A 13,400-nucleotide genomic window follows, 5' to 3' on the forward strand; every position below is an offset into this window, starting at 1 on the left:
TGAACAGGGGGGCAAGGCACAATCCTTTTCCTCAAAGGTCCTAGAGACAATTTTAACTGCCAGCTCTACCAAACCCGACACTCCTGCAATACAATATGCAACAAAGAAGAAACTAGAAATATTATAACTTCTTCCATCAACTCAACTTGAACCTCCAAAAATTTTGGAAAGACAGATTTGGAAGATAAGAGGGGGAAAAAGGTGGAGCAAATTAAGTGCTAGCACACTTTTGTAGCAAAGAATCAGAAGAAAATCTTCCAAATACATCTCAAAAGGACAGGAGGACCTCACAGTGCAATGAGTTCACATGGACTCACAATGAGACAGAAACAGAGCAGTAATGACTCAATACCTTCCAAACAGTTTATTACAAAGATCATGCAATTTCAAGTAATTCTACTGAAATCACCACAAAATGAATAAAGAACATTGTATCTTAGACTGTGACTAAAACAGAACTGAAGGCAGAGGAGGATTTTCCTCTATGAAGGAAATTAAGACTACTTTTTGTTCAAGCACTACATTTTCAAATTACAGGGAACTGGAAAAATCTGATCATACCAGAATTGCATCATCAAGCCAACTGGATCCATTATTAAAAGTTTCCTAGGTGACCAGCTCACTGACTCTAACCATGGAATTTGGTTTGAAGAAGGCATATTTCACACCTACACATTGCTAAGAAATGCTAACAGCAAAGATCTCAAAAATCTGTACTTGACAACATGATGGAAATGACAGAATGTGGGCTGCATCAGATTCCTTCCACAGTTACTAAGTCAAAGAAAGTTTAAACTAACATACAAGTACAGTTTGGCAAGCAAAAAATAATCTAGTGTTCTTTATGGGATATTGTTACTCTCTCTTAATGGAATACACATTATTCATGTATTTCAAGATTCACTATGGAGTCTGGTATGTTACTTGACTTTTGTGGAACAGGAGGAAAGAGAATAATGTGCCAAATCATAAGGGATTTCAACCCGAACTATACAAAATGAAGAAAGCTGAGCAGGCAAACAGTTTATACTGATATGAAATGGTAAATGAGCCTGTACTGCACCACCAGACAATGAAGCAATCTAAAAGGGCTGCCAGATTTGGAAGATAATTGGGGAAGATAATGGGGGTTGCAAACAGTCACAGAACAAAAGAAAGCTATTTTAAAGGTACTGTTTACACCAGAAATGTTATCCTTTTAACATGCTTATCCATGGTCTTTTTTTTAATTAGACTTGAAGAGGCTTTATTTTATGCCTTTGTTGCACCACTCACTTTTAAGTGCAGGTGGTACTTAATAATTTTTTAAGTGCAGCAGAACTGTAATTATAGCATTTGAAGTCCCCTTAGAATTGGAATTTCTTTCTAGATTACTTAGTCTTCACTGGGGCCTCTTTTGATTTGTTTGGTTTTTTCAGTGGTTTGGTTTTTTTAAGTTGTGTCTGACCAAAGAGCAGAGAAACATGCTTTTATTCTATATATAGTATAAATAGAGAGACAATGGAAACTGCAGCAAATGATAGTTACCTTGGCACATTATAGAGGGTATTATTAACCAAATGAGAAAAGCAGAACCATCCTCCTCCAGCTAATAAAAATATTAACCTAGTTCCTGTAGGTTGCTGTGATTATATTTAGATGTGACAACTTGAACAGTTTCACTGGCAGATTTCCACTGAACATAGCATGGGAGATGTTTGTTTCTTCCAATGGAAGTGAGTGAAGAGAATGCTTCTGACCACTAAATACTTCTGCTAATTTCTTTTCAACCTTTTCAACTTCATGCACTTTGAAAAAAATCTATTCCTTGCTTACTACATTTAGGTACAATAACTTCTTGGAACACTTATCCCAGTTGTGTGTAGCAACATGGATACAGTGACTTCCATGATCTCGCAGGAGTGTCAATGTGAAGCACACCATTCCCAAGGCAGTAAGTTTATCCAAGTGTCATTTCCATTTTGGGACGTGCTCAGCTATTTCAGCTGCTGCCACCCACAGTGTCCCTGGGCACAGAGCAGGTTTGGCCCCAGGATGCCCTGTGGGTGCAGAGGCTCAGGGCTGCACCAGAGCCCTCCCTGCACAGAGAGGCTGAGTGAGCCCCCAGCAGCATCCCTGTCTCCAGCTGGGCAGTGAAGACCCAGGCACAGCAGTGGAAGCATGTCTGCAATTACTCAGACCCCAAGCTGCCTCTGCAGCCTGGTACTCGCCAGTGAGAGCACTGCAAAATCCCCCAAGGAATTCCAGCTGCAGCCAGACACCATTCCTGCTTCACCCTCCCCTCCACAAACCCCCATCCTCCATCAGGGTGTCCCCCCAAGGAGCTCTGCGGTGTGATCTTCACACAGGCTGCAGCTCTGCAGTGCAACCCTGACTATCCACCCCACACAGGGACAAATACAATCCTGGGAGTGTCTTCCAACAGGAACAGCATCCTCAAAGTTGAGCACAAACTTGAAGAGCACAAACTTGAAGAGCACAAAACCCAATTTTTCCACATGCTTTCAAGACAAGCTGAAGCTCTGCAGACAACTAGAGAATCACCAGTGGTGCCAACTGCAACTTCCCCATTTATATGGGCTCAGCCTGTATGCTCACAATCCCAGGAACCATTAAGACAGCTTCCATGAGCCCAAGAACACAGCAGGTGGTGCCCCTGCTTCCCACTGGCAGGGTGCTGAGATGCCACAGAGGGCACGGGCTGGTGGCTCCCCCGCACACAACCTGCCAGAGGCACCTTGGCACTCACCCAGGGCATTGCTGAGCTTGGCAATTACTTCCACAAGTCAGTTTGTGTAAAAAGGAAATGTAAACCCTATGCTGAAGTTCAACAGGAAGGCACGAAAAAAAAAATCTCTCAAGAGCTCCATGCCAGGTATGCGTTCAGTTACTAGGACGAAATTGTGTCAGACAGATTTCCGATAGTCACACCCACAAAACAGCTGCTCTGTTTTGAAAACAAGCCTGAGAGGGCACAAGTTTAGCCAAGAAAAGTATATCCAGTGACTAACAGAATTCATTTTTACATGCAAATTAGAAACCCTCCAGCACACAAGTTGTGAAAGACAACAGCACTGCACACAGAGCACATGCAGCGCATTAGGAAATCCAGTGAAAGTTTATCAAAACAACCCACTTCTAGACTTTTTTTGCTGCTACTTCCAGGGACCTGACTGCATCATAAATATTTATTTCCAGAAACAAGATCAATAAACCAGAGGCTTTGCCTTCAGTGAATTGCCTGGCAAGGTCTAAGCCAGGAATTGCTGTGGCAGGACTGCTTTAAGTAGCGGTGACCTTTCTCCTTGTATCCTGGCAAAGAAGCATGCAAAGAACTACAGTCATTCCTCACACACCCACATGGTTCTTATTTATCTTGAATGAACGCTCTCAGAGATTACTACATAATTTCTACCAGGGGTTGTGGGCACTGGTATAGTAGCTTCAGAGCAGCCAACACTGAGGATATTGCTCACAGCCACACAGAAGCTGACATTTAGTCCTTGGATTCTACTACAGACTTCTCTGGAGTAGAAGTGAGCTGCAAGATCAAAGGACATCTGTTCATGGTACCACATTATGACATTAAAATCTATCTCTATCTTTAAAACTAGTGGCTTATAATGGTAAACAAATGAAGTTTGGTACTTGTAATACATTTTTATCCATATTCTAGTGTCTACATGAAACAGTTTACTTTCCTGTTTGCAGATTACATCCCACCCTGAGCTGCTCAACACAGGAATGATTGCTCATTTAATGGAAAGACTGATACCCAAAGTCAGTTATTACAATATGCAAAATAAATTAACAGCAAGCTAATAAATGAGTTGCTAGATATCAGAGAAAAAGCTTGGAAACTGAAGGATACTAGGAATACTTCTGTGGGTTTAAGGAAAAAAAAAAAAACAGACAAAATGGAAAAGAAAGGTCTGGTAGTACTAAAGCATAGGCTGAACAGATACCTGGAAGAAGCACATGGATGTATCCAGTCATTGATAAAGCTGTGTAATTATCTACTCTGTCTCCTGAATCTCTGGTACTGTGGGAAACCAACAGGATATAGTTTCCCACAAAAACAAACAGAAAAAGAAAAAGAAAAAGAAAAAAAAAGGAAGGAAAAAACCCCAAACAAACTCCAAGCAAATCACAGACTTGATTCAGCATGCCTTGACACCTCACAGAAGTATGCTTCTCTATCATTGGAGAAATGCACTAAAGCTCAACACAACTGAAAAATGTTTTCAGTATGGATTCCTCTTGAACTTAAAGAGCACAAAACCCAATTCCTCCACATGCTTTCATGGCAAGCTGAGGCTCTGCAGATAACTCAAGAAGCACCAGTGGTGCCAACAGCAACTTCCCCATTTATATGGACTCAGACCATATGCCCAAAACCCCAAGAACCATTAAGACAGCTAAAATACCACAGAGCACTTTCAAAATCCAGATCTTTTAGCACAACACAATCTTACACTTATCACTGACAAAGGCAATATTAGACTTTACAAGAAGGAATTTGGATTTTCCACTATGAATAGGAGTTATTGCCTAAACTTAGGATTCCATGTCAAAATATTTGAAAATCCGCATACTCTGAAAAGATGTCAAACAGCTGGAGATGGGAAAAACCCATCATAAACAATATAACCATGATTATAAGTTATACCTACAGACATATGCTTAGTTACTGTAATCCAGCAGCAAACAAAGATCTTAAATACACAATGAGAAAAACACAAACTATATGTACATCAATGCATACACACATCTAGTGAGAGTTTGTGATGTACATGTGCTCAAATAAAGCAGTAAGCCAACAGAAGAGTTTCTGGTCAAATAAAACTTTTGGCATAAAGAGAGAAAAGACAGAGCCATCCAACAGCTGTTTATTTTCCCCCTAGGATCCTTTAGAAACACAACAATGTGCTGAAATAGCAAACATGGTCATCTTCTTTTCTCAGGAAATAAATGTGCATTACGCTGCAGGAGGGGGAAAGATGACTGGGGCATAAAACAATACTACTTCATACTTGGGAGTCCTGAAGTTTTTTTAATCTCATCTTTATACAATGCTCAGTTCAGAACACTGCTGCATGCCTCCACTCATCCCACACTTCACTGCTTCCCCGAGAGGCAGACTGGCTTCAAAGCCCCACTAACCATAGCCATGATCACATTATAAGACTGGATTCTCTGCAGTTCAGTAGTATGGTTGGATTGATGCTAAAAACTATCCTTGGATGGGAGAAAATATGCTTGAAAAGCTCATGAGCGATCAGAAAGTGGTACAAGTTAAAATACACAATAAAATTAGAATTAAAAGATAGCAAGTTAAGAGCAGTCATGGATTGCCAAACACCTGGTACATACTGATTTTCTATACCAATACAATTCTTGTGTGAGAGAGAAGGTTTCTAGGAACCAAAGCCTTTAAAGGCCAGAATTTGAAGAAACTGACCTTACTGTACAGACCTCAGTATCTGTTTTCCTCTGTATGACAAATCTACCTTTAATCACTGCACTTCTATGCATACAGGTCTTACTGCAAAATACAGACAGTAACACAAACATTACTTTTGTAATTTCCAAAAACTTATGAGGTTCTTCTAAGGTACTTCTGTCTTTAAGCCGTTGCAAACAGTTTATAGCCACAATTGGAATTTATGATTATTACTGGCATCTATCAGGATCACTCAATGCATGGGCTGTCTATGGATAATCCTTCCTGTGCTCTTCCACATTATCTGTAAATCTTGCTGAGGTTACTGAGCAATAGCTGCTGGTATTGAAGCTGCCAACAGTGTCCCAAGATAGCGAATAGATCTAATAAAGGCAAGAAGCCTTCAGGAGCTCTCTGGGCAAAGAAGTATACAAAGTATCATTTCTCAGTTTCAAATATCTGTATTGTTGCAACTTCCCCAGCCACAGTACACGCTGCCTGTTCCAGGGCTCTCCCTCTTCTCATGTGTTTCACAGGAACAGAGAAGCTGAGTTAGCAAAAACACATCCTTGCACTAAGCAGGAGCTGCTCTCAATTTTCTCACAGTAGACAATCTATGTTAGATTAGCACTTGCTAACACACAGCCCCTGGACAGGACACTATAATTTTTTTTCCCTTTTCTTTCCTACAAACTGAAATTCCCTCAGGCTGTAATTCGCAGCATGCCTGTGTTGTGAACAGGCACTTTCCTCTCCCGGGCAGAGTGACTCAAAAGGCAAGTGTACAGAGCTGCTGCTCACTGCTGTCTTTTAGCACACTGGTTCTGATGTCACACCATTGCAGCAGCTAAAACACTACATTAAAATGATCAAATGTTGAAGAGAGCCAGTTCAAAACCAATTAAATAAACATTTATGACACACAAATCACAGCTCTTTCTGTGTATGTCTATCCATACCTACACACACTTTCAAAGGTTAGCAGGAACTCTCAGTATACAACTGGTTTCAGGAAACATTTGAAAGCTGATTATGTCTCGGCTCTTAACTTACTTGCTTTAATTCAGAAGTATTGAATATATAGTCAACAAGAGCTCATTAAGAACTGTATGTGCACTCATCAATCACGCAGTCAGCCCCAAGCGCAGCACTGGCCAGTGCTCAGGCCTGCACTCACTCTAATACAAGATTTCCTTGTTTTGATAGTTAAACAAAGCCAAATACAAGCAGCAGTAAAGTGCTTTTCCATCAGCTTCAGAGGACTTGGATGAGACTCTGCATACTGAGTCAGCTATCCTGCAGTAAGGCAAAGATAAGACGTGTTCCTTAGTTCCCAAACTAAGAAAAAAATTGAAATCCACTGTTTGTAAATGACATCATTGCCATGCATGAAGGAACTCCTAGCTGCCTAACTTCCTGACAAATGGGGAACAGATCAGGTTGCAGCTGTTTATGGGTGCCCAAATGAAACCACAAACATCTTGAAAGGCAGTGGATGGAGTCATGGCACAGGCTGTGCCTTGCCTGAACGCACGGCTTGGAGAGCCCTGCTATAAACTGTCATCAGGGCTGTGCAGCTGAGAGCAGGATACAATTAGCATCAGCTGGCTAAGTGAGAAAGTTTACTCAGCTTCTGCCTTTGTGCAGCCTTGCCCTCTCTTGTCTCTCTCATAAATATGTATCTGCAGAAGAGCATGCTCCTTCTCGGGCTGTTGCTTAACAAACCCAGCTGTTTAAACAGAAGCAGTCACACACAGCACCAGGCATGGCTGAAGTCAATCTTTTGACAGTTAATCAATCCATCAATGAAACTCAGCGGTTAAGATTTGCAATAATAGTTTCTCCTTCAACTAGTCTTTAAAAAAAAGAGAACAGAGAGGAATTGAGCTGGAAGTGGGGCCATCCTGAAGACCCACAGCTGTCCTCATCATCCTTGGTGCCTGCACTGCAGTTCATGTTGTGAGCAGATGCTACCACCCAGATCAGTCAGTTCATTTGAAAAAGCTGCCCTACAGCTTCACATCTGGCCCTGTGTCCAAACACTGGGCATGTAAAATTCTTCACAAATAAGAGACACTACCCCAGAAATAAATTAAAAAAAAAAAAAAAACATACTTTTTGAAGTTCCCTTTTCTGTGTGAACAAGAAATTCAAACTCCACACTTGTGCCCTGTCCTGTACAACTCAGTCGTTCAAATCTTGAAATAAAAATTCTGTCCTACTTGAGACACAAGACACCATGACATGGCATGTATGATGTATATTTAAAGGTATTTTTAACATCATACATTTCACCCAGCAGCTTCAGGTATTGAAGTTATGGGCCTGGTTCTGATGCAACACAATAGCTTTACAGTGAAGTACAGCAGAATTAAATAAAATGCTTACAAAGACACTGTATTAAAGTTTTATGTGAATTACAAAATTAATCTACTTTTAATTTACAAAGAAGAAAAAATTAAAAGAGCAATGCTATCAGATGTTGATTAGTTTCTGCACAGCTGATTTCAGCAAGAATGGGCTAATTCAGCACATTAACACAGAACCACAGGTACAGTATTCATTCTCAGAGGAGTGGCACTTAAATAACAAGTCTATTTTTGTTAAGCATTTTTTTGTCTTTGTTTCCTTACAGTATGTTTCCTTTAATTAAAAACACTGCTGCTTTAAAATCATACTTGCTCTTTCCTTACAAAAACAGATATCTGGAATAAAACTGCAACCTTTTGTATTTAGTCTCCTTATCACCAGTATAATCCATATTTTTAAAATCAAATTCACCTTAAAGAAAAAATCAAGAAGCAGGTGTATTAATCCTAAAGCTACTTGTAGTGTCAGGCTGTGCTTGCAAGCACGTATTCCTTGAGAGTTAAGTGTCATTTATTCTCCAGAACTACATTACTACACATGAGATACAAACCTGCTGCTAGTCTGGTCAAGCTGTATTTTGTGCTGGAGAGAACCCTGCTACTGTTTAAATTAAGAGGGATCAAAAATATTCTTCCCTTTCCGACCTGTTTGCAACTGGTCTCTCAAAAACTATAAAAAATTGACATTATAAACAAAAATGCCCTTACTGCAACCATGCTAATTCCCCTTGACAAGGGAATTCACTTAAACAGCATGTCAATTAATTTGTAATTCAGACTGGCAGCTCTAAACAAATGGAAAGATACTGCTTTTGATTACACAGTGCAATAGTGCTAATTCAACAGACAAACTAAACACTTCCCCATGAAAAGACAAAGTCACTTATGCTTAAGTAAGCAGCAGTGAAGGAAAAAAGCTAAAAAACTTGCCCATAAATGATAAATCCCCACAATATGCTACCAACCAAAAGAAAACCCTGAGAAATAATGTTAGTTTAGATCCTTGACAGAAATACATTTCACACAAACCACCCCTGGGTCAGATAAATATAGTGGTCATTCCACTGTGTCCCTTCAGTGCAATTTACAGCATCCAGTGCTGATGATAAAGGTCACAACTGCTTCACTTCTCCTTGCTTTAACTGAAAATGCATTTTACAATCAAAGTTGCAGTAACCCCACCGTATATCATAGCAAAGCAATGACACATCCAACCCTGTGGTGTACTTCCACAGCTTAATTATTACATTCACCTATGAAAAGAAAGAAATAAATCTACAGGATTTTTTTGTTTGTTTGGTTTGGTTTCAGCTGGCATTGTGCAGCCTCTAACCCAAGTGCTATAGAGAATTCAGACTGCAAACCTTAGGTATCCTCAAGGATGAGTATTTTCCAGGAAAAAATACACGATGAAAGCACAACTTCACTGCTCTGCCCCTCTACCACAACGTTCGCTTATTTTTAACTAACTTCCAAAACCCACACCTCCCACTACACACTGTTTCATTTGTCATTCACTATTTTTTTCAAAGCTGGAAGCTAAAGATATCTCCATGAGTAGGTAATAATTCCATCTAAGTGGTGCACACTGCTGGTACCGGCATGATGTGCCCCAGACACAGGAACCCAAGCACTGCCTACTGCAGTCAGTTCTGCCTTCATCACCCTCTGCTTTTCCCCTTCTCCTCTAAAGAGCAGCTTTTTCATGCAGTCCTCACAAAAAGGGTACAAAACTCCCAAGAGATCTGGAGAAGGTTTTTCCACAACACAGGTTTATGTAGCAGTTTTGGGTACTGTGGTGACAAAAGGTGACAGAAATAGCACCAGTAAAGAGGCAAGAGACAGAAAAGTGGGCAGAGAGACAGAGGCAGGCACAGAGAGCTGTGCTTATGGCCTCTCCTTCCCCAAGCATGTAGAGTCTGTCAGTACTTCTAATAAGTACATCAGGATGGTTGAATGACTAAATTTTCTTGTTTGGGCACCACGGGTGACCCAGAAGGAAAGGCCTATTGATCGCTGTCACTCAGAGCACTCGGGCTGAGCCCAAATGAACAGAAATGGCAGCAGTACAAGCTGTAGCTCAAAACGCAGTACATGCTGGCTGTAACTCCTTGCAGAGTTAGACCAGCCAGCAGTTACTGCTGGAATCATTTGTGACCAGCACTTGAGGGACGCTGGGGTGCAGGAGAGCCCAGTGGCTCAGTGCTCCACAGCCAGCCAAGCCACCACACCTCCCAGCCCAGCTGCTCTGGGAAGCCACCCACGCTGCTGGAGCCCCCAGGCCACCCCTCCTGCTTTGGGAGGGCACACGGACAACCTCAAACCACGGGGCCCACTTCAACCCCTGCCTGACGGCCGCCATCACAACCTGGGCCCCAAGGCCTCAGCACAGCTCCGGCCGAGCCGCCACAGCTGCGCTGGGGAACAGACTCACGGGCTGCAAAGGCATTTTCCTGCAAACAGCTGATGGATAAAACATCCTAGGTGAGAACATCATTTACATCTGCTGCCAAGAGAGTGTCTGCCTCTCACACAATCACAAATGTCATTTCCACCGACTTTCTGCGCGTCACAATAAGCAATCTGCAAGCAGCAAGCGTGGTGCAATGAAAATATTTCAGCGCTGATGTTTTAACACAGAAACTTTTGCATCTCCAGCACACAGGAGCCAGTGTTTCAGAGCTCAACAGTGCTCTTCTCTGTACGGCCTGAAACATAACCCTGCGGCCAAGGAAGGAGCAGAGGGATTTCTGCAAACACACTTTGCCACAGGGCCGCACTGATTGCTCCTTGTAAGCGGTGCTGTGCAACAGGCAGCTCTCCCAAAATCACTTTTCCAAGCCTTTCTGAGGAAGGTCTGATTAAGAAATAAAGATGCAGCTTGGCAGTTTGTTCCAGACAGTCTTGTTAGAGCTTTTGTTGCAAGCAACACTAACGGACTGCAGTAAAAACTGACATGTAAATTGCAATTGTAAATTGACATGTCTTCACCAGCTGTTTTACACTGAATTGTACAAAGTATCAATAGACTAGAAATTGAAAGACAGATTTCTAGAAATAGAGGCACCATAAGGTCTGTTTACTGTATTACTTCTTCAAGTAATACAGCACAGACTTAGGGAAAACATTTAAGGGTTAAAATTGGAATAAAAACAAGTAACACAGCAGGCAGTGTCTGAGGTCAAGAAACTGCTCTCAGAGTGGTTCAGTTCAGCAGAGAATTGCTACAACTCAGGCTGCTCGTGTCTAAATTAAAAAGAATTCAGATCTTCCTGCATGAGCACCTTATATAAAACTACCAGTGCTTTCTTGCACTGTAACTTGTGTAGAATCATTTTTATTATTGATACAGACAAGGCAGTCTATTTTTGGGCTGCTGAATCATACATTGCTGTCTGGAATAGGGACTCTGCCTTGCACACATTTGAAAAGCAGAAGGATCAAAGAAGAATCCTTACCATGCCAGCTATTAGTTCACACCAGCCTGAGAGCCCACATTTCAAGTGCAGTTAAAACAAAACATTATTTGAACAGATATGTTTGCGGGAATAACTGTTTGCCACAACTAATTTCCAAAGAAGTTCAACTTACAATCTCACTGCCCTGAAAACAGGGATAGGAGCTCAACTTTTTGCTCAAACCCGTCCCCTGGGGGTGCATTCTGAGGGGCAGCAAGGGCTGAAGAGCAATGCTCACATCCCCCCAACACACAGCAACCACACCATAGCCTTCGGAGAAACACTCTGAACAGACAAAAATAGCAAAATATTACAAAAACTGGAAGTTAGAACTTCATTGAGTTGTCTGGAATCCTTCAACAGTTTTGGTTTTTATAAATTATTTTAACTTTTTATACTACTTATCAACTAAAGCAGTAGTTTTAATATCAAACTTAGAACCTGCTGACAAAACTTGCTGCTCAAATAAAGAAGCCTCATTGTTCACCCCAGAAGAAATTAAGCTAGGTATTAAAAATAACTTGATAACTCTGGAGAAAACAAGCCAAGAAATGAAACTATTTTGGATTTCATGTGATAATAATGTAGTGGGATGAAATGCTTAGAATAGAAATCAGAAGTACAGACTCTAAACAGTCTTAGAGCAAAAAAGAGGTTTCGGCATATTGTTGGATATCCATGTGTTTGGACACCTCTCTCTGAGGGAATTTCCTGTATATATGATTTTACATGTTGAAGATAAAATTTCTTTCTACATCCCGGCTCCTTGAAGCAAACACCACTACACGAGCGAAAGGCAGGGAAGGCTCTAAGGCTCTGCAGGACGGGAAGGGGCACTGGAGTCTCCGGCTGACTTTTGCACGAAGATGAACCTCATCAGCAGTTGCTCAAGTTCAGAGAAGCAGTGACTGATGCTAGTGCTTTTTTGAGCACTGGAAAAATATGTTCATCAACACCTTGTCTCGTGGAGACGGGAGAAAAAGGGCGGGGGAGCTGGCAATGAGAAAGTTTAGGAGTCTCAATTCCCCTTAAGGAATCCTTTTTCTTTTTTTTTCTTTTTTCCCTTCCCTTAAGTGGAATTAGGCATCTATGAACTCCTGGGCGGGTTAAGACAGTTTCAGCCGAGCGGTTCGTCTCGACAACAACCCGGGGAGCGCTGCCCCGGCGGTGCCTTCCCCCAGCGCCGAGCCGCTCCGCGTTACCGTGCGGGGCAAGGACGGGCCGGTGGGGAATAAAAAAATAAATAAATAAAAATAACCCGGCCAAGCGGCGGGTCCCAGCGTTCCCTTCCTGGCGGATGTTGCCGAGCCGCAAGGCACAAAGGGACCGATGCCGCCCGGCCAGCCGCGCATCCCCGCCGCCTCACACACCTCCTGCGGGCACGGCCACCGCATCCCGACCCCCGCACCGCATCCCATTCCAGGCCCCGCACCGCATCCCATCCCGGCCCCCGCACCGCATCCCGATCTGGCCCCCGCACCGCATCCCGATCTGGCCCCCGCACCGCATCCCATCCCGGCCCCCGCACCGCGCTCACCTGCGGGACCGGGGCGCCGCTCCGCCGCCGCCGGCAGCGTCAGGGCCAGCAGCGCCGGCAGCAGGAGCCGCGGCCACCGGGCGCCGCTCCTCGCCATCTTCGCCCTCCGCACCCGCCGGCCTGGCCGCGCCAGCAGCCCCCGGCAGCGGGGGAAAGGGGCGGGCGTGGAAAAGGAGCGGGGAGAAGGCGCCTGGGGACGGCGGCGGGCAGACAGCGCTGCTGCTGCTCCTCCTCCTCCTCCGCCTCCTCTCCGCGGCGGGCGGCAGCCACGGGCGCTCCCCCCGCGCCGGGCTTTATACGGCGGTGGGAGGGAGGGCCGGGGCACCGGCGGCGCTGCAGGAGCCGCTGTCGGCGCACGGTGCCGCCACCGCCGCCGCCGGGGAGGGGCGAGCGGCCAAGCCCCGCCTCGGCCCCGCCGCCGCGGGCGCTGCACAGGCGCGGCCCCGGGGATGGGAGCGGGGCTCGGCCGTGCCAGCTGGGTGCTGCTTGCTGTGCCAGCAGCTACACTCGCCTGCCCCGCCAGACACTTGCTCAGTGCTTTCACTGGCCATTATGCGTCGATAAACGCACTCCCAAACATGTGGTTTTGTTGG

The 13,400-nt window shown here is 43.8% G+C and overlaps 1 protein-coding gene across 2 annotated transcripts in view; it reads right to left on the reverse strand.

Moving 5' to 3' along the window:
- The window catches only part of PLOD2 (procollagen-lysine,2-oxoglutarate 5-dioxygenase 2), a 48,699-nt gene extending 35,555 nt beyond the window's left edge, over positions 1 to 13,144 (reverse strand). For both annotated transcript variants that reach the window (XM_036388976.2, XM_036388975.2), the window contains exon 1: positions 12,808 to 13,144. In XM_036388976.2, the coding sequence (XP_036244869.1) occupies positions 12,808 to 12,904 (97 nt within the window). In that variant the 5' untranslated portion in view covers positions 12,905 to 13,144. The remainder of the gene's footprint in view (positions 1 to 12,807) is intronic.
- Positions 13,145 to 13,400: the final 256 nt, after the last annotated feature.

The sequence above is a fragment of the Molothrus ater genome, chromosome 10 (assembly GCF_012460135.2).
Source record: "Molothrus ater isolate BHLD 08-10-18 breed brown headed cowbird chromosome 10, BPBGC_Mater_1.1, whole genome shotgun sequence".
NCBI lineage: Eukaryota > Metazoa > Chordata > Aves > Passeriformes > Icteridae > Molothrus > Molothrus ater.